Below are 18898 nucleotides of genomic sequence, written 5' to 3'. Positions count from 1 at the left end.
ATCAAAAACTCCGGTGTCAGTGAACCACTCAACAGCAATAAAGTACACTTAGAATACTATATTTAGTAGTTGAAGAAGATGTCCATGAAATTTAAAAATAAAATGAGAGGAAATCCTTCAATTTATATAAAACAAAGGATGGTGCGAAAAGGTTCTTATTGTGCCTTACCGGAAAGGTCACAGAACTTTGGAAAAGTCACAATCTTTCAGAAAGGTCGTTACCTTTCATAAAAGTCGCAACTTTTCATAAAAGTCACAACTTTTCATAAAAATCGCAACATTTCATAAAAGTCACAACTCTTCAAAAAAATCGCAACTCTTCATTTTCTATTTACACCTTTTTAAAACCCAACAATATATACCGTTTAGAGATGATGATGATGATCAACTAGTTGTTCCCTTTTAACGCACTGCAATTTGTAGTTTCTGTTTTTTTTAGCTAAGTTTGTGGGTTAATTGCAACTAGCCAACTACTTGGTTGAATTAGTTGAGTGTGTCAACTAAACTGTGAGGGTATACGAAAATCTCAACTTGGACAATTACGTGTATTTTATAACAGACAGGCCAAATCAAAGCATCTAAGCACCCCTTAATTTGGCAAAAGTCTATAACTGCTAGCTATTTGAAGTTTGGTTGACTGCTTAATCCATAATTCCATATACAATTGATTAACTTTGAGACTTCAATTCATTGACCAGGTCAACAAATCCTTTCATTTTGTTATAATAGAAAATCTACCCATATGGATTGGGTATTATTTTTCGGGTACATACATCCAAAAGTATAATATTTCTTTTGTTTAAAAGAAAATGCTTTTTTTTTGTTTAAAAAAGAATGATCTATTTTTTTTTAGTATAATTTTAAGTTTAACTTTGTACGGACATATTTAAGACATTTTGATAAATTTGATATAACTTTAATTTAAAATCACAAGATAAAAATATTTACTTTTTTAAGAAAACTTTGTTTCAAGTTAAATTAGATCATGTTTTTTAAAACGAAAAAATAGTAAAAAGACTATGAATGGAGAATTAGCGAGTGGCTTGTTGCAAAATGGGGTAATAAATACAGAAGATATGTATACGCGTATGCTTAAACCACGGGAAGCAAGACACGTTTCATCATTGTACGACTAATTTCCTATTGTGAATAACTTCTCTTCATATTTGATACACAAGATACTTCATACTTATCTAAAATTTATAAAATTTTCCAACCTCAAAATATGTGTGAGTAATATAAATTGCTTATTCTGGTGCGAATAAGAATGACTGATTCCATGAATTATTATTTGAGAATTATAAAAAAAATTATCATTTACCCTTAATAGCAATAAAAAGAAGATATGTAAAAAAATTCACTCCACACATTCAAGGGAATACTTTAATACGAAGTATTCTAAATTATATTCGAATTATATAAGATAATTTAATAAAAAACATTCACGTAAAATGTGATGCAAGTTTTTAAGTAAGATAATGGAATTAGGCAGCTTCCCATTTAATCCGGAGGGAAAAAATATCATGTCGTTCCAAAAATAGAAGACTCTCGAGTCTCGATATGTTCATAAGATAGTGGGTGAATAGCAAAAAATAATTACTTCATAAAATTGTAATTTATTTAATTTAAATTAATTATTGATTCATTTATTTATTAACTCAAGCTAAAAGCATGATTTGATCTACGAACAATCTGATAAAATTATTTTCTAAAAAGAATTTTTTATTTGATACACTTAAGTTTTGATGTATTTTACATCTTCTCATAAAGATATGTTAAGACATAAATTGGACATAATTTTTTTCATTTTTATCCTTATCAATTATTATCAAAAATTAATAAACATTAATTTTAGTACTAACTTAAAGAGTAAAATTGAAAAAAATATTTTAAAAATAGTCTTAAAAATTAAAAGTTTAAATTAATTCAAAAATGAAAAAGAGCTCAGAGACTAAATTATTATAAATTATTATAAAATGGAGAGATTAATAAAGGAAAATATTATTTTAATTTTATTTGATACTAAAATACTAATAAAAGAAGAAACAAAACAATCTAAAAATCTAGTAAAAATTAAATAACTTAAACTTAGACTACCTTTTACTTTGTTTCAGCTCAACCTATATCAAAGCAAGTAACTTTAAACAAATTTTTACTCCTATTTTATGATGATTTTTAATTCTATGCTCAATTATAATTTTTCATAAACACTTTATGATAAAAAAAAAACAAACCGTTTTTATAGGTTATATAAAAGGACTGATTCCACCAATTAAAATACTTGGAGATTGAAATAACGGCAACTTGCTTTCTCCTCTTTCCCCTTTCTGTTTCCCAATTTTACTTCGGCAACACGGATTCCAAATTTTAATTTTAACATTCCTTAATTATAAATACATCTACTTCTTTTCTTCATACTCAAGTTTTAACATCAACTAAGCAATTTTGTCCGCAATTACAAAGAAGAAGACGCATGAAGATGATTATGTCAATTTTCAGTTCCTTTGATGCTCTCTCCGCTGAGATCTTTGGCCTAAAGGTGACCCCTTCTTGGGCACCGGCCACTTCTGACAACAAACAACAACAAGGTCTGCTATCCCATCGCAAGACCGCCGCTTCTCCGACGTCTAATTCCTCAACCGCTGAACTCAACAAGGCTGGAGAGGCGGCACCGGCGCAGCAAAGGAGGAGGCCGAGGTTTGCTCCGGAATTGGATGGGCTCCACTGTTTCGAAACAATTCTTCCCTATTGATTTCTACATTAAGTCTAAAAGATTGAAATTCTTTGTACTTGTCTGATTGTAATTAACTGGCCATGGCCATGTAACCGTAAATCACGGAGATTGATGCAATATAGTGTAGTATTAAATCTGATGATTCATTTCTCAACTTCAATTCATATTTTTCTCTGTTTTTTAATCAGTTCTCCAATCAATTATTGATATTTCCCAAGAGTAGAAACAAAGAAAACAACAGAGGTTGAACCAAAAGGGGAATATGCTGTATATTTCGTCTACTGCACGTTTATGTAATTCCAGTTGAACGTACGATCGATGTGATAAGTAATGTTTTACTTTTCTCGTCTGTCAAGGCAATTAATTAATATCCCTTAGCTTTGTACTTGTATTCTTTTTGGCTCTTCAGTATCCAATAGCAATTAATTCTGAATTAAATCTAATCAAGGATAAGGTAAAACAATCCCAAATAAAAGAGGATTTCTTATCCAAGACAACAGTAGTGACAACAAAAGCCAGGTAGTAAGTTCTCTTACGATATGACTCGCATGAACAGTAGTCCTATGGTAACAACTTCTTGTTGAACAGTCTGGTGATTAAGAATCAAAGGCAACAGATGAAAAAATCTGTGCCGTGCTTGGATCGATCAATTAATACTTAGCTTGTGTTACATGCAAAAGTCATTGCTTTTATAGATCCCAACGCTGCGCTGGTGTCGATCAATAATTCTCAGCTTGTGTTACATGCAAAAGACTTGCTTTTATCGATCACTAACCCTACGCTAAAGGGGGGAAAGGAGGTTATGTACAACAAAACCATCGTACCAGTGAAATTATCCGTCATGGCCTTGGACTAGCTTTTTTCCCTATATTTCCAAACCTTTTCGCTACATTAAACAAAAATGTCTTGGGTATGATTCCTTGGTCAAGAGTACAAGCAACAACCAAAGCTCCACCAATGATGAGTAGCTTTGGTATGTTTATATTGCCCTCGCATTTTGCAGGTAAAACCTCTATCTCAGTCCCTGATGATTCCTCATTCCCATCCATTGACTTCAAGTATTCTGGATCAATTTTTGTATTTACTTGGGCCATCAAAGCACAGTGAGAGATCTTCGCGTTAGATGCTCTTGATCTCTGGTAGGAACGAAGTCCACGTTCAATCTTTCGTACAGCCCCCCACATACCTTGCCTCACCCCAAATTTTGCGATTTCCCATGGGATGCCCATATCTTCGTGATGGAAGAGAAGAACCTCACATGCAGTCAGCTGGCCATTTCCTTCCCTTGATTCAACTGTTTCATATCGTACAGATGGAATTCAGAGTCAGATGATCATAACTTTTAATTCAAGATTTTGTGAGCGACACATGCAGATAAGTTGATAAGGAATTGCAGGAAATACATGCCCAGTAGGTCAATGTGCATTGTTAAATAATAGAAACAAGATGATGCCAGTCAAGCTAAATACACATGTCTATCCTAATTCATAGATGTGTGCTAGCTTTTTCAGAAAGCAAAGCATGATAGTTAATTTCACAACCTGGGAAACAGAAGGAATTGGAAGAAGGAAGTAAGGTCATACCAGCTTGAATGAACCAACTTGAATAGTACAGGTCAACACGTCTTGGTTTGTCCTTCCTAGAAATATTAGGACATGGCACTCCCTGATTGACAAATCACAAGGAAAATTATAATTAGAAGGAACCTCCAAATATAGGAAAATCAGCTAGCATCATTGGAAGAGGATTAATAAACAAATGTGTAGCAATTCATTGATTTCTTTCCAATAATTTGTGGGTTTGGGTGGGGTGAAGGGGATGGTTAAATGTTTCGGGTAGTAATGTGGCATAGATGATGTTTCAGGCCTCTCAAGCTCTGCCCATCCTTCATTTCTCTGATGGAAGTCCACAGAAGGATTTTGTTGAAGTTAGAGAATCCCAAGCAAGTAAACTGATGTCAACTACACTCTTCACAGAACTATTTTTTTAATATTATGTTTCAAAAAATGTCATTGTCTTGTGGTTCCTTGTTACTGTATTTCTTGGACCAGCTTAAGTATCGGTGCCACAATGGGTATGATCTCACAACTAGATAACCTGGCGATTGTGCTGTCTAGAGAAATAGAAATTTCCACAAGAGGTGCCACCCACTAAGCAACTCCAAGGTCTTTGAATGACTCAAAGTTGCATCATGGACTCTGCACCTAATGATATCGCGCAACACTTCTGTTAACATATTCATCCATTTCACAGGTCCTAGACCGATTCATAACAACACATCATCAATCAGACAAATAGGCACAGTGTAAGCATAACATGAGAACCAACTTAAACATAGTAATTTGCCACCTTATCGGCTAAATACTTGAAGAAATGAAGAGTCAGAACAACAAAAACATCTAAATTAAAAGAAAAATGGATCGGCTATATGAAAACATGTTTCTCCGTTTAAGCTCATCTAAATACAATATTATACTTAATAAGAACAAAAGAGACGAAACTACTCAAAGTTCTGTACCTTTGTTACACAATAATATGACCTTCCTGCCTCCCATATTCGACGAGCAAATATATATTCTCTGTCGCTGCAGAAAAAGGGGAACTGCATAAAAAGTATCCAAATGAATTAACTACTTATTAGCTAAACAAAACACCGAGTTTGCAAAAGAGCACATTGCATGTTCTCACTTTTCGAACCCAGTGCACTACCATTGTTCCTGTTGTGGGGCACTCTTCTACCGTTTCAGCATGTACAAGCATGTCATCCCACTTCACTCGAAACTCATCATCCCCAAAAAAGTCCCTCAATAACTCAGGTGTTGCATCCTCATACACAGTTCGGCTGCAATATTGAGGGGGACCAGTCTAGAAGAACAACGAAAAATCAATAAACAAGCCAGACAAAGGGGAAAAGCTATAGCAATACATTAACTATAGCCTTTACTACCTCCAGGTGACGCTGCCACGCTTGATAGCTCATATTAGAGGTGGAATGATCCATCATTTGTTTCCACGTAGGGCCTCCATCTTTCCTCTCAACAAGATGCCACAAATGATCCAAATCTTCATCTGATATTGGTAAAGTATTCAACCTTGATGGACTAACAAAAAAAAAAGGAAAACAGAGTTAGTAGTGACCCCATCCAATCAAGATGAAACCAAAATTATTGAAAAAATCTTGCACTTGAACAAATAGAATGAGTATTGTATTATTGGTTTGTATACAATGTTTGTTTCGATTGTTACTTAAATTATGGTATTGTATCACATTGTTAAATCCATGTTACATAACAACGAAAAGTGTGTTATTTTTTTTTATGACAAGAAAAACCTACGGCCGCTACCCTTCGGGTGCACACTGATTTGGTATGATATCCCCTATCTACCTCATCCTTTTCTTCTCATTTTATCTTTGCTTATTAGCTAATAATCCTACTTTATTGTAGAATTATGGCTCATAACAAGAAACAATACAATCTATCCAGACATTGTAATCATCAGGACAATACAATACAATAAGCAACAATATGTAACAACTACCCAAACAAAGTATAACAAAGCATAAACTTTTATATATGAAATAAACAATAAAGCTTACCCACTGTCAAATTGTTCAATCTCTGAGCCAGCATCCACATAAGAAGCAAAACTAGGGGTAGGAGCCTCGTCGGAGTGAAAACCCTGGGGTTTGGAGGTAGAAGGAACCGAAGCAGAGGGGGATGAAGGTAGTGAAAAATCAAATTTACAATTCTTCCATGCAGCCCATTTAGGTTTCCAAATCCATCCGACGGTAATACCCAAAAGAAATGCAATCCAAACAGGACCAAGAAACACCATAATCTCTACAAATACTGCACCTATGGTGGGTCTTTCAAGAATCTCGAAAAATTCCTCAACTAACACCATATCAAATCAACCAACAATATAAACAAACCAATACAAGGGATAAATCGATTGATGAATATTATTTTTGTTGATTGATAGAATGGGATAATAAATCTATGGTGGAATTTATTGTTGTGTGAATATAGAATGCGATAAACGAGGAAGGATGATTTGGTTGTTTGGATAAGAAGAAGATAGGATAAAGGTCATCGTGGACTGTTGGTGCGTTAAGAATGGAAATCTCGAGGGGAAATCGGATGGGGACAAAACGACGGAGCATCCTATGTCGGTGTTTTCTGTTGTAGAAGAAAACGCCGCACTCTGAGCCCAATTCATATTCTACACCTGTCTCATATATCCTTACATTTCTACTCCCCATATTTTTCAATTCGTTTTTGGTACTTGCTCCTGTTACCTTTTCATTTTCAATAAAATAGGCTAGGTGTTTTGACTTGTAACCATGATTTTGATCTTTCATTTTGGGAAAAACAAATATATCTATGAAAAACTATTATAAATGACATATTTTAAGAATATTGATGCTTCTATCGTTTAAAAATTAGAGTGTATATATTTTTGACTCAAATAAAAGACTAAATAGAGATATGTGATGCAATTTTATCCGTCGATAAATATTGAATCAGTGAATAAAATTATGATACGTGTATATCCGTTAATATAAAGAGTATATATGTTCTAGTTTTTGAACGACAGGACACTAATATCTCAAAAATATGGCGTAGAATAATTACATAAAAGTATATTTTTTTCTCTTTTATTTTAAATAAACTTTTTATTAATGAAGTTCGTATAAAAGAATTTATTCAAAGATTTTTTTAAAATTTGATTTATAAATTCATAGTAATTTTATTAGAAGGAAGCTAGTGACTACTACGGTTGAATATTGAATTTTGTAAAATCACGTGCATTTAATAGTTTGTAAAATCACAACTTTGATGTTTGTGCACTTCTTCTTTTGTTTAATTAAAAATAATGGTGCATGACCGTTCAAATTGAAAAATAATTTCACGTTAATCTAAGTAAATTAATATTAGAATACAGATTAAAAATTTATTATTTATTGTAGGGTAATTTATTTCAACCATATCAACCATCATTTACTTTCCATATTTTTAATTATTTTGTTATTTTTATTACGATATCGATATCTCGATTTAAAATGTTAATATTTAAAAATTTTAATAAGTAAATTATAAATATATTTAAAAAAATTCAAACCAATGTTTCGGTAAAAAAAATTATAATATATATCAAGTGGACGAAGATTTTATGAATAAACACACCTACAACATTTTTACACAAATATTTGCTCTAGTCAATGTCTAGTTGTGTTTTACTTACTTATTGTATGATAGTTCAAATAAGAAACTCATACTCAATAGCTCAAGAACGAAGATATCATGATTTCATATTTCGATATGAAATCACATGTCAAAACGCTTAATTATAAAAGAACACAAGCATATACAATTTATTAATAACTATTAGGATATTTCGATATCATTTATGAACTATAATTTACTTATTTGATAAAATTATATATATAAGAGTTGATATCTAAGAGCTAAGTATATTATTTATTACTATTTCTCAAATTATAAAATTTCTTAAAATTTATAAATTTTAGAAATATTACTCGGACTTTCAGATACATTATTGGACATTTGAAAATATTCGAGAAGATGTATCCAAGGGGGAAAAGATGTACCAGAGAGAAGAGAATTGTATTCGAAAGGGAATAAAATATATCAATGTAAAGAGAGTGATATATCTAAAGAGATTTTTAAAAAAAATTAAATGATAGTTTTTTTAAAATTATGATAAACAATATGTGCATTTAACTAATTTTTCCTTCTCAATAAGTCGAAACCTACCCGTCCATATTGGATTTACTTCTAATTAATTTTAAAGGATGTTGAAGAATTTGTTACATTAAGCAAATGCTTAAGGCTATTTGCAAAGAGTTCAATTGTCAACGGTTATCTTGTATGGTTTTCACAAGGGTTTGCTTTTCAACAACCTCGGTGCCGGTACCATCCTAAGATTGAATGAAAAATTAAATGAAGACAATTTATTGGACAGACTTTTGAATACACCTACCATTTTTCGAATCATCTACTTTTTATATTTTCGCAGCGACGAGTTAAAAATTTATTAAAGATATTTTAAATTTTTTTAAAATAATAAGTGAGCTGAACGTTATTTGCTTAATCTAGGAATTTTATCATGAACAATCTCAATAATTGTCAAATTTCAAATAAAAATAATCAAGTTTTTTTTATGTATTAATTTTATATGATAAAAATATATAATTATTATTTTAAAATAAAATATTGATAGAATAAATACGTCTAATTTTACGAAACATAAAATACACCAATAGAAAAAAAATTCTTCAAAAAAGAAGAAGATAAAATACATGTATTGATTTTAGCTTTGAGTTTAAAGTTGTTAACATATAAAAACACAAATTTTTAAAGTAATATGTTGGCCTTTTTGTTTTCACCATTCGAAAGTGTGCATTATATCCTAGATAAAAATTAGAAATACATGATATTTGAGTGTTTTAATATAGGTGTGTGAGTTTGTATTTTGCTTTCAGAATAAAACAAAAAATGTTGTGTGCGCGCCTCTGTGGGAATTGAGCTCTCAAACCCGTACCTTGAGGTGGAAATGAACATGCTTAACCACTGTGCCACGAAAAAGTTCATGTCAAGGTTGTTCAACGTAAATTATTTGTTCCTTAAAATTAGACTTTGAGCTGTCTATATGATATAATTTTTCAGTAAAGGGTGTTCAATCGACCACCCTTAGATAGTTATAGCTATGCCCCTACATTCTTGGCTATTGTCTCATCTCTACCGTGATATTAATATCTCGACTTGAAAAGGTAGAATTTAGAGTTTTTAATAAGTAAATTAAAAATATTTTTAAAAAATAAAATTAACGTGTCAGTAAAAATTGTAATATATGTCAATTCGACGAAGATTTTATGAACAAACATGTCTAAAGCATTTTTAGACAAATATTTGGTCTAGTGAACATAGCTATGTTCACTTACTACATATTGCGTGATAGTTTAAGTAAGAAACTAACTCTCAATAGCTCAAGGACAAATATATCATGAAATCATATTTCAATATAAAATTGCATATTCACACGCCTATCTATAAAATGAACACGAGCATATATTATTTATTAATTATTAACTTATTAGAATATTTTGATATCTCCATTATGAACTATAATTTACTTATTTGGTAAAATTATATATATCAACATATCTATAAATACTTTGAAACAATTTATGTATAAGTTATTTGATACTTAAATTATGGGATGTTATTACTGTCTTCTAAACTATTACATTTTTTCAATATAAAAACTCACTGCAATGCCAAGTAATACACATAGTAACTTCTCTCTTTATTATGTGCGAGAATTAAAAAAGTATACATAATTTACACAATGTTAACAGTTAAATAATTTTTTATTATATTTTTAAATTATAAAAATTTCTTAAAATCTATAAATTTCGGAGTCTATCACTTAGACATCCAGATACATAGAAAAGGGATATATTTGAGAGGAAAGAAATGTATTAGAGAGGGATAAGACATCCAGATACACAGGAGATAAAATGGTGTATGCAGAATTTTTTCGAAACGATGTCACTAATTAGGGGACAAAATAATATTTTTCTTAAAATTATAAAATCTTAATTAAATTGAAAAAATCCCTACTCTTTAAATTTGAAATTTCAAAAGTTTAAATTAAATCACTTTACATCTTCATATTATTAAATAAAATTTTATACAAAATTATTCAACCGAATGTATTGTTAATAATACAATTAACATCTTTTAATAAATTAACACCAAGGCAATGAACTTAAATTAATCTCTTTACTTCATTGATATTTTACTTAAATCAATTCCTTTACTTCATTGATATTTTTTGGACTCACGAACTTGTTCATCCAAGTTAAGAAGCTTGAGTTTTTAAGATGAAATAAGTTTATGATTTTTTTAGGATGATATTTGTGCATTAAAATTAGACTCTCTTTTAAATTTAGACTCATATAATATAATTTGTATATAGTAATTGGGGATCAAAGACGATGCGGACAAAGGGATAAGATATATCAACAAAAGAGAGTAATGTATCCGAAAGATTTTTGAAAGTTTTTTAAATGACAAAAAAATTTAAAAAATCTAATAAAAAATGTATTTAAGTAATTTTTCCTTAAAATTAAGTCAAAACCTACCCATCCATAATGGATTTACTTCTAATTAATTTAAATGGTGTTTACCCGACAAAACACGTGAAAGGTAAGAGCTAAAAATAGTAAATTCGATTAAATACAATTAGTGTAATTAATTACAATAGATGAGTTGATTAATTATTCTAATCTAACCAATTTCTGCACTTGTAACCAGCAGCGGAGATAGTACGTTAATTACAGATTGAACCGAACTCAAAAGCTTTAATTCAAATCTTAAATTTGTAAAAAATTGGAAAAAAGAAGTGCTAATCTTGGTAGAATTAGGTGTCTGTTAATCACAATTACTGATAGTGTATATAGTATTTGTCTGTTCTTCCATTTTCCCTCCTACCACTTACAAGCAACGTGTCAGCATTGCCATATTTCAATTTCCACACCGATGGCAGCTTCTACCTTTCTCTCTGCATCAAGCATGAACTCTCTCTGTAAACCCTAAGCTCACCTCTTTTGATTTCACTGTCCACAATGCTCTGTTCCATTTCTACCCAGAAATCGGCTGGTTCAAACTGGCTAGACCGGCTCCGATCATCAAAAGGCTTCTCCTTTGCCGACAACCGCAATCTCGAACAATTTCTCACTCACCAGACTCCTAATGGATCTGATTCTCTTCCTTCCAGCACCGAAACTGAGATAAGAGACAGTAATAATAAGGATAATACCGGTTCGGAATCCAGCTCCGATCCAATTCGGCCCGTGAACGAATCGGTTCTCCCTCGGGACCAAGCTCCGGCAGCATCACATAACAGTGGAGACAACGAAGAACTGTGTAGTGTAGTTACGAATGTTCTCTCCGATCTATTTTGTATGGGGGAGTCAACTAGTTTCCCTAAGTTGAGTGTGAAAAGGGGCTCTCGCAAACAGACGAACCCTAGGTTTTGTGCTTCATCGGAAATCAACGGTGATGCGGTAGTCGAGGGTGGTCAGAGGAAAGAAGAAACTGAGTCGCTGGACAAATGTCGGGTGGAAATTAAGGATTCTCAGGTCAAGCTATTAGAGGAGGGCCATAATTTGAACTTAGCGGAAGAGGAGGACAAGTCCAACGCCAATTTGATGGGATTTTCACGGACTGAAGTAATGGTGATAGATACGAGCTGTGCACCGTGGAAATTTGAGAAATTGCTTTTCAGAAAGAAGAACGTTTGGAAAGTTCGTGATAAAAAAAGTAAGACGCTGAATTTGGGGAAGAAGAAGAGGAAAGTTGATGTGACAAGTGAGGATGCTCGTGGCGAGAAGAAACGGAAGTTTATAAGCGGGCATAACGGCTATGCTGAAAAAGGGAGAGAATGCAAGTCTTCAGTCAGTGAAGTAAGTTCAGTTAAACCAATTGTGTTACTAGCGATCATGTTTGGTTATATGCTTGTTTGGTAGTACTCAGTAATTAAAATACCTTGATGGAATGTGATCAAATACTGATGGAAATTTTTTAATCATGTAGAGTTCTTGTTATTTTATGTTCCAATAATGCAAGAAGCAAGTTAAATCTTCCATATCTTCGTGGTTCTCATATGGATGATGTAGTAAATGCACATGTAGAATGTATCTGCATATCAATTTAGCTCATATTGCTTTGATATAATGGAACTACGCATGCCCAATTTAATGATGGCTAGTGATATGGTCATACAACCTATGACCTACATATTTGATCTTGGTTTCACTTCACAAGTGCACTGTGAATTAGAACATTGGTCACAATGGATTTATGAATTCTTAATTATATCAAGCTAGCAAATATGTTACAACTTCTTTGCGTTAAGTTGCTTGCTTATCAAAAACAGTAGATACAAGTAAGTGTAAACTAATTATTGAAAAGAGTATTCTCACCATCAGTATATTGTATAATCTTGGCTAGGGTTTAGCATATGGAGCTACTTTAGGATAACCGAAGCATACCGTGTTACTTTCTAAAGAAGGCTTAATTTTTAGTGCATAATTACTTGCCGTCCTTGTTCAAATGGACTATCCTTTTCTGTTACGACTATATCATATGGATTTCAAGCTCCAATTGAAGTGAAAACTCTGATGATGTATATTACTTATTAGCCTTCTGTTGGAAAATGATGATAGTGGGTCGCTATGCTGCTATTTCAAAGTCATGTTTATCATTAGTTATACTTCATGTTTTTATCAAAACATTCACCACATTAATGTGTTGGATATTTATGATAGCTTTGCATCGTATACCTCTTGCAACATTGTGGGGGTGAAATTCATTTCTAGTCGTGCTGTTCTCCGAATGAAACTTTTCTTCTTTTGTGTTACAAAATGGCCTATTCTATGCATTTTATTTGGTTACATTGTTATATCTGACTATTTTGCTTTTTCTGAAGACCCTATTTGGTATGTACTGCCAAGTGTGGCTTCTTTAGCATCTGATGCATAGTTCTGACCTGTCTTGTTCAGTTTGATATAGAATTGCAAACTGCATTATGTCGGATCATGAAGTTTTGTCTGGTTGTACGAACTTTATCTATTTCTATTCCTTTCCTTAGAATGTTGCAAATGTATGGTATGCAACATTTTTATTATAGCTGGCTTCAAATCAGATTGATCCACCAATGACAAAAATTGTAGTAAAAAAGATGGAATTTGGGGTATATGACTCTCTGCTAGAGATTATGCAGGATCATTTCTTTAATTCCCATGGAAATGGCTTAGAGATTATAGAATTAGGTCTCGGGCCTAACTTACACAAGATAGATCAAAGTGAGGAGTATTGCCCAAGTCTGATAAGGAAACCCCCCATCTCATTAACTTCCGATGTGGGAGCCCAACATTGGGTGAAATGAATTCTGCTATTATACCATGTAAAATTAGGTCTTGGCCAATCTTTCTCCCTTTGAGCTAAGCTTTTGGGGTCTCAGTTAGGCCCAATACCTAATTTCACAAGGCCTATGAATGTGATCTAATTTTTTGTTCTTCACACCGTTTGTCTCTTTATGAAGACACTGAGATTAATAAGAACATGACGTGTCTCAAATAGGGATGTCCCTTTTTGATGAGATATATTTGCTAAATAGTTTAGAAACTAGTTATGTCCTTATTGGTGGATTCATTAGTGCTAATTTCTTTAGGTCAAGCTTATCATTATTTACTTGCATATTGAGACTTATATTTACTCATAAACAATAAATCACACAAGATTTTCTGTAAGCAATGTCACATTTTAAAACGAGTAGAACACTATAACATCATATTAAAAATTAACAATTAACTTGACAAAATATAAACAAAACACCATCCACGTATATTCCTCTTAACTTTTCTTGTTTTTCATTTGTGAAATGTATATTTGAAATAACTTCATTAGAAATAATACCAAGTACATTTTTTTTATACAGGGCACCAAATTATCTCTAAAAACTCATTGTTCAGAAAATAGATGAAAGGAAAAAAGAAAAAGAAAAGAAAGAAAATGGCATGACTCCATCCTTCTCTCAACCATCAAATAGTTTATTGTCAAAGAGTCAATAAATGTTATTCTAGTCTAATGTTCTATGTTTTGTCAACCTTTCAAGAGGTCAGTGGTACGAACTGAATGGCTGGCCATGTTCCTTTTATAGATGAGGCACAATAATATTAAAACAACAAATGAAGCTGCTAGCTTCGACCTCATGACATCTGGTAGAAAATTGAGGCACCCGACCAAATGAGATGTGTTGCTCTTGGTTTCAACTGTCAAACGGTTATGTTTATTCTTTTTCATTATACAGACATTTAGTAAAATTTTCTGACGAAGCGGTATTATTTTACTCAATTTATCTACTTCCCGTTTCTGCCTTTTAATTATATAGACATATTTAGTAAAATTATTTTGCGACAAATCGGGGTCATATAACACCGCTTGGCTTAAAATAAATCCACCCCTGCACATAAAAATGTAACACAAACAGATCGTCGTGCCTGCATAAAGTAATTATTTGGAGATATATATTCAAATTTGTTGCTGTAGAAGTTCGTGATCTTGAATTTACATGCATAAAGGAATGAGAAATTTGATGGACTATTCTGTGCATTTAAGTAGTGAAGGGGTTGGTGTATAGATATGAGGCATTGATGTAAGACCAGTTACCTAATGGTTATCAGTAGCCGTTTTGGTTTTACCAGAAGAATATTGTTCCATAGTCTTTTGAGTTGTCTTGACTTGTACTGTCTTGTGCAGAAGCTTCAGTTGGATGATAAATTGGAAGGAACTTGTAAAAGAACATCTGATTCGTTTGGCCAGGCTTCCAAAAAGAAACAACGGTACTTGTAAGAATTTCTTAAGTTGTAATTTTTGTCTTCCTTGTGGCTTTCTCGAGTATGCGACCTATGCTAAAAAGTCTGACTATATTTTGTGCATTTCACAGAAAATTGAAGAAGGCATCTTCATCAGTTGTTCTAATCAAGAGCATTCCAACAAGTAAGAAAAATGGAGTAGGTTTTGCTAAGAATTCTCTGAAGCCATCTCATCGATAGTGTCAGGCTCAATAAGCAACCAAACATTGTTGTCTGATTGCAAATTCATCTTACCTTGCCATCTTTGGAATATTTAAGCATGCCAGTTTCCAGAAACAAGTAGTCCATTATATAAGATGCTGAGCGGAGCAGGAAGAATTGTATAAATACCACTCACTGTGCAGAGAATTATAATTGTAACAATTTTTTGTTGATGTTTTTGCTTATCAGGATGCAAACATTTAAGCTATCATTGCTCAAAGTCCGAATACGTTCAATCAATTTTATCAAAGATATAATTTTTCTTGGAGTTGTGAAGTTACACACTGATACAGGCTACTCAAACATCTGCTGTTTTAAATTTGTTTGAGGACAGTCCAGTCAAGTACCAGCTGAAGCTCCCATTTTGGCAATGTAACCGTTTCTTGGTTTGCCATCTATTCCCTATTTAAATTTTTTAGATAAGTAATTGTTTTCTGTTGGCTGAGAGGGGAGTCGAAGACATCAACGAGCAAGGGTGATTCTGTATGTTGTTTTGCATTTTCGTCATTTCTATTCTGAAAGAAGCACTTCCTTTTTCTCTCCTTAAAAGTGATCTTTGGTGGTTTCAACTAGACATTGCTTAATCTTACTGATGAATATCATTTGTTTGAACCACCTTTCGGCGATCACAGGACTATGTAGAATTGGACTCTTATGGCCTCTTTTTTTGGCTTAATTTTTTGAAAGCATAAGTTGGGGCTGCTCTTGACTGGAAAATGTTGGAAAACCAGAGAGATTAGTCATGATTTGAAACAAACGTTATTTTCTTAATGAGACTAATTCAAATTACCAATGATAATAGGAGAACATTTCTTCATTTGGTTCTTGTTCTAATTTTACTACGAACAAATTACATTCAATTATAACTCTTATCGATAATATTAGCATGAGTTGGTTTACACACTACACTAGGACAATCTTTTCTAAAGTTTTTTTTGTCAATTGAAAAATTAATGTAGTTTGGCGCGCCTGGTATTATCCTAAACTCAAATGATAAAATAATTTAGTAAGCAGTACTAAATTTGGTTTTTAACCCGTTACTGGTTGGAGAGTGACACTTTGGAGCAACAGCTTAACTATCGTCATCTACCTTATCGCTAAGCAACTGGCTGCAGTGTTGCTTCCTTTGCTACTATGTCGACGCCCACCAAATCTTTTCGTCTTTCACCTTCTCCTTCTTGTTTATTTCCCCCCATACGAACTCTCTTTCCTTCTGCTTTGCTCCCTTGTCAGAAACTCACGTTTTACCCACAAAAACAAGATAAACTACCTTTACACTTTCTGGTTCCTCAAGATTCCACGCTTTTACTGCTCAAATGCAACGCCCTCGCCATCAACGACAGCTCTACAAATTCTTTCGTCGATTCCGGTGAGTTTTTTTCTCTCAGGTCAAATATCAAACACATGATGTGTTTCTATCATCCCCATTTCTTTGACTGCTCTTGAATGGTCTCTTTTCTCAGGGGTGATGCTATTTTCACTCTTTCGAGAAATTGGGTTCAATGAGACTGATACTGAAGCTCTTTTGGACGCCCACCCGGTAATTAGCCTGACGCCGTTCGAATCCATACGCACGCGAATTCATTCTTTGCAGTCCCTTGGGGTCAGCGGTCTTGCTCTTTCAAGATTGATTGTGAAAAGACCAGATGTTTTAACAGCTGTGGAAATTGATGGCCTTGTTAGTTTTCTTATAGAAGGTGATTTGGAATTGGCAGGAAAAATCAAATCTTCACAGATTGAACATCTTTTTAACTCGACAGAACCAAGGTTTCTTGAAGGATTTGAAACAAAGGTTAGATTGTTACTCGAATTTGGGATTACCCAAGACACAATTGTTCACGTTCTCAACAATGCCAACTTAACAAAGGCATTTTGTCTCAAGTCATTTGAAGATATAGAAAGAATGCTTACTTTCTTGAACCGTTTTGGTGGTGGTGATTTGATTCTTCGCCGACCAGCACTTCTCAATTATGACCTTGATGCCCAGTTGATTCCCAGGGTAGGGTTCCTCTTGGAGCTGAGTGGGGGTGATGAGACTGGAACTGCAACTGTGTTGCGTAAGTTGCCATTTGTTGTAGCATACAGTGTTGATCACTTAAAAGATCACGTAGAGTTCTTGAAATCATATGCTGGCTTAAGTGAGGAAGAGATCTTTCGAATTGTTTTAGTTTATCCCAACATGTTTAGTGCCAGCAGGAAAAGAAAATTGCATCCTCGAATTGATTTTCTAAAGCAATGTGGATTGAGTTCACATGATATATTCAGGTTCTTGATAAAAGCTCCTTTATTTCTAAGTTTGTCATTTGAGGGGAATCTCGCTTACAAGCTGGTTTTTTTGGTGAAGATTGGGTATAAGAAGAATACTAAGGAATTGGCTATGGCAATGGGAGCTGTTACCAGGACTAGCTGCAAAAATATGCAAGAAGTTATTGGCGTATTTCTGAACTACGGCTTGACTTTTGATGACATTTTGGAGATGAGCATGAAACATCCGCAGGTATTACAGTACAATCATGAGTCACTGGAGGAGAAGATGGACTACTTGGTTGAGGAGATGGGTCGTGAAGTTGGGGAGCTATTGGCTTTTCCTGCATTTCTCGGATACAAGCTTGACGGAAGGATTAAACACAGGTACGAAGAGAAAAGAAAGATCTTAGGGGAAGGCATGTCGCTCAATAAACTTCTGAGTGTGTCTGCTGCAAGATTTTCAACAAAAAGCAAGAGGAAGGGACGAGTTCCTGCAGTTAGTGGCCTCGATGAGAGTGATGACTGATTGAAATGATTTTTGAGAAATTATATGTTGTTATAATCATGTGAAAATCTCTATTAAATGTTAAACCCAAAGGTTTGATGGTTCCGTTAGATCAATTCATTTTTGCGGATTCCTGGTTTTGGTCTTCTGCCCGAGTTCGGTACGTGCCTATGGACATATCTATGGAGGAATGGAAGAAATATAAACAACACCTTCTTTCATTGGCTGAGCATTGGATGTTGAGGTATTGGTGTTCTTCATGGCCAAGTAAGGACATGATTTTAACTTTTAGGCTGTCTTTCTAGAAAAGTATGGTGAGCTTCCTTGCGTTATTCGTAAATAGGGCTTCTTATAAACTAGTGATCGTACATTAGTGCAAGTTCTCAATATACACAACAGATAGTTGACAGCACATTGAAACTGCTATTCCTGTTGATAATGTACTACAGAGCTGCCAATCCCTTTGATATTGACACTCTTTGAAATTGTAAATCAGTATCATATATTGCAAATTCTGATTTATCTTATGCCTATATTTCCTTTTAAATTATGGTGCATATGTGCTTTTTAAAGAAAAATTATACAGCTATACTAGGAAAAGACTACATCGTGGTGGTGTTTTGAATTTTTTGTTGATTTAAGTGTCACTGTTTTCCGTGAACTGATCCTTGAAAATCGAGTTGGCCTCCTGATTCTTCTTTTAGTTTTGAACTGATGCACAAGATTGAATAATTCCTTGACT

At 33.3% G+C, this 18898-nt stretch overlaps 4 protein-coding genes across 6 annotated transcripts; 3 read left to right on the top strand and 1 right to left on the bottom strand.

Annotated features, from left to right (window-relative positions):
* Positions 1 to 2414: 2414 nt before the first annotated feature.
* Positions 2415 to 7054, bottom strand: LOC101249155 (uncharacterized). Its single transcript, XM_004234972.4, has 6 exons — positions 6333 to 7054; positions 5682 to 5835; positions 5423 to 5599; positions 5253 to 5336; positions 4318 to 4399; positions 2415 to 4028 (listed from the first exon to the last, which is right to left on the bottom strand). Exons 1-6 carry the CDS (start codon positions 6638 to 6640, stop codon positions 3574 to 3576), a joined length of 1260 nt encoding a protein of 419 aa, XP_004235020.1. The 5' UTR covers positions 6641 to 7054; the 3' UTR covers positions 2415 to 3573.
* LOC101248852 (uncharacterized) lies at positions 2421 to 3119 on the top strand. The gene is given in 1 exon segment (NM_001365478.1): positions 2421 to 3119. A coding segment is annotated over 1 exon segment (279 nt). The 5' UTR covers positions 2421 to 2473; the 3' UTR covers positions 2753 to 3119.
* A 3999-nt stretch (positions 7055 to 11053) lies between the features above and the next one.
* LOC101249438 (uncharacterized) lies at positions 11054 to 15672 on the top strand. 3 transcript variants are annotated; one of them, XM_010319756.4, is made up of 3 exons: positions 11054 to 12230; positions 15088 to 15170; positions 15275 to 15672. In XM_010319756.4, the coding sequence occupies exons 1-3, from the start codon at positions 11391 to 11393 to the stop codon at positions 15381 to 15383; spliced, it is 1032 nt and encodes a 343-aa protein (XP_010318058.1). In that variant the 5' UTR covers positions 11054 to 11390; the 3' UTR covers positions 15384 to 15672. The 3 variants fall into 3 exon arrangements, with proteins under 3 accessions (XP_010318058.1, XP_004235021.1, XP_019068455.2); XM_004234973.5 differs by having other exon boundaries at positions 11060 to 12230; positions 15088 to 15176; XM_019212910.3 differs by lacking the exon at positions 15275 to 15672 and having other exon boundaries at positions 11060 to 12230; positions 14267 to 15176.
* Positions 15673 to 16148: 476 nt separating this feature from the next.
* Positions 16149 to 18683, top strand: LOC101249713 (transcription termination factor MTERF8, chloroplastic). Its single transcript, XM_004234974.5, has 2 exons — positions 16149 to 16773; positions 16868 to 18683. Exons 1-2 carry the CDS (start codon positions 16539 to 16541, stop codon positions 18175 to 18177), a joined length of 1545 nt encoding a protein of 514 aa, XP_004235022.2. The 5' UTR covers positions 16149 to 16538; the 3' UTR covers positions 18178 to 18683.
* The last annotated feature ends 215 nt before the right edge of the window (positions 18684 to 18898 follow it).

Source organism: Solanum lycopersicum, chromosome 3 (assembly GCF_036512215.1).
Source record: "Solanum lycopersicum chromosome 3, SLM_r2.1".
NCBI classification, from domain to species: domain Eukaryota; kingdom Viridiplantae; phylum Streptophyta; class Magnoliopsida; order Solanales; family Solanaceae; genus Solanum; species Solanum lycopersicum.
The sequence above is the reverse complement of the archived record's forward strand: the minus strand, read 5'-3'. Positions and strand labels throughout refer to the sequence as shown.

Bases quoted from the DNA above. Each gene is read 5' to 3' on its own strand.
- LOC101249155 (XM_004234972.4), bottom strand. From the start codon at position 6,640: ATGGTGTTAGTTGAGGAATTTTTCGAGATTCTTGAAAGACCCACCATA. The intron at 5,836-6,332 runs GTAAGCTTTATT...TTTTTTTGTTAG, and splicing joins ATTGAACAATTTGACAGTGG to TCCATCAAGGTTGAATACTT. The intron at 4,400-5,252 runs GTACAGAACTTT...TTTGTCAATCAG, and splicing joins CATATTATTGTGTAACAAAG to GGAGTGCCATGTCCTAATAT.
- LOC101249713 (XM_004234974.5), top strand. From the start codon at position 16,539: ATGTCGACGCCCACCAAATCTTTTCGTCTTTCACCTTCTCCTTCTTGT. The intron at 16,774-16,867 runs GTGAGTTTTTTT...CTCTTTTCTCAG, and splicing joins AAATTCTTTCGTCGATTCCG to GGGTGATGCTATTTTCACTC.
- LOC101249438 (XM_004234973.5), top strand. From the start codon at position 11,391: ATGCTCTGTTCCATTTCTACCCAGAAATCGGCTGGTTCAAACTGGCTA. The intron at 12,231-15,087 runs GTAAGTTCAGTT...TGTCTTGTGCAG, and splicing joins GCAAGTCTTCAGTCAGTGAA to AAGCTTCAGTTGGATGATAA. The intron at 15,177-15,274 runs GTAAGAATTTCT...TGCATTTCACAG, and splicing joins AAAAAGAAACAACGGTACTT to AAAATTGAAGAAGGCATCTT.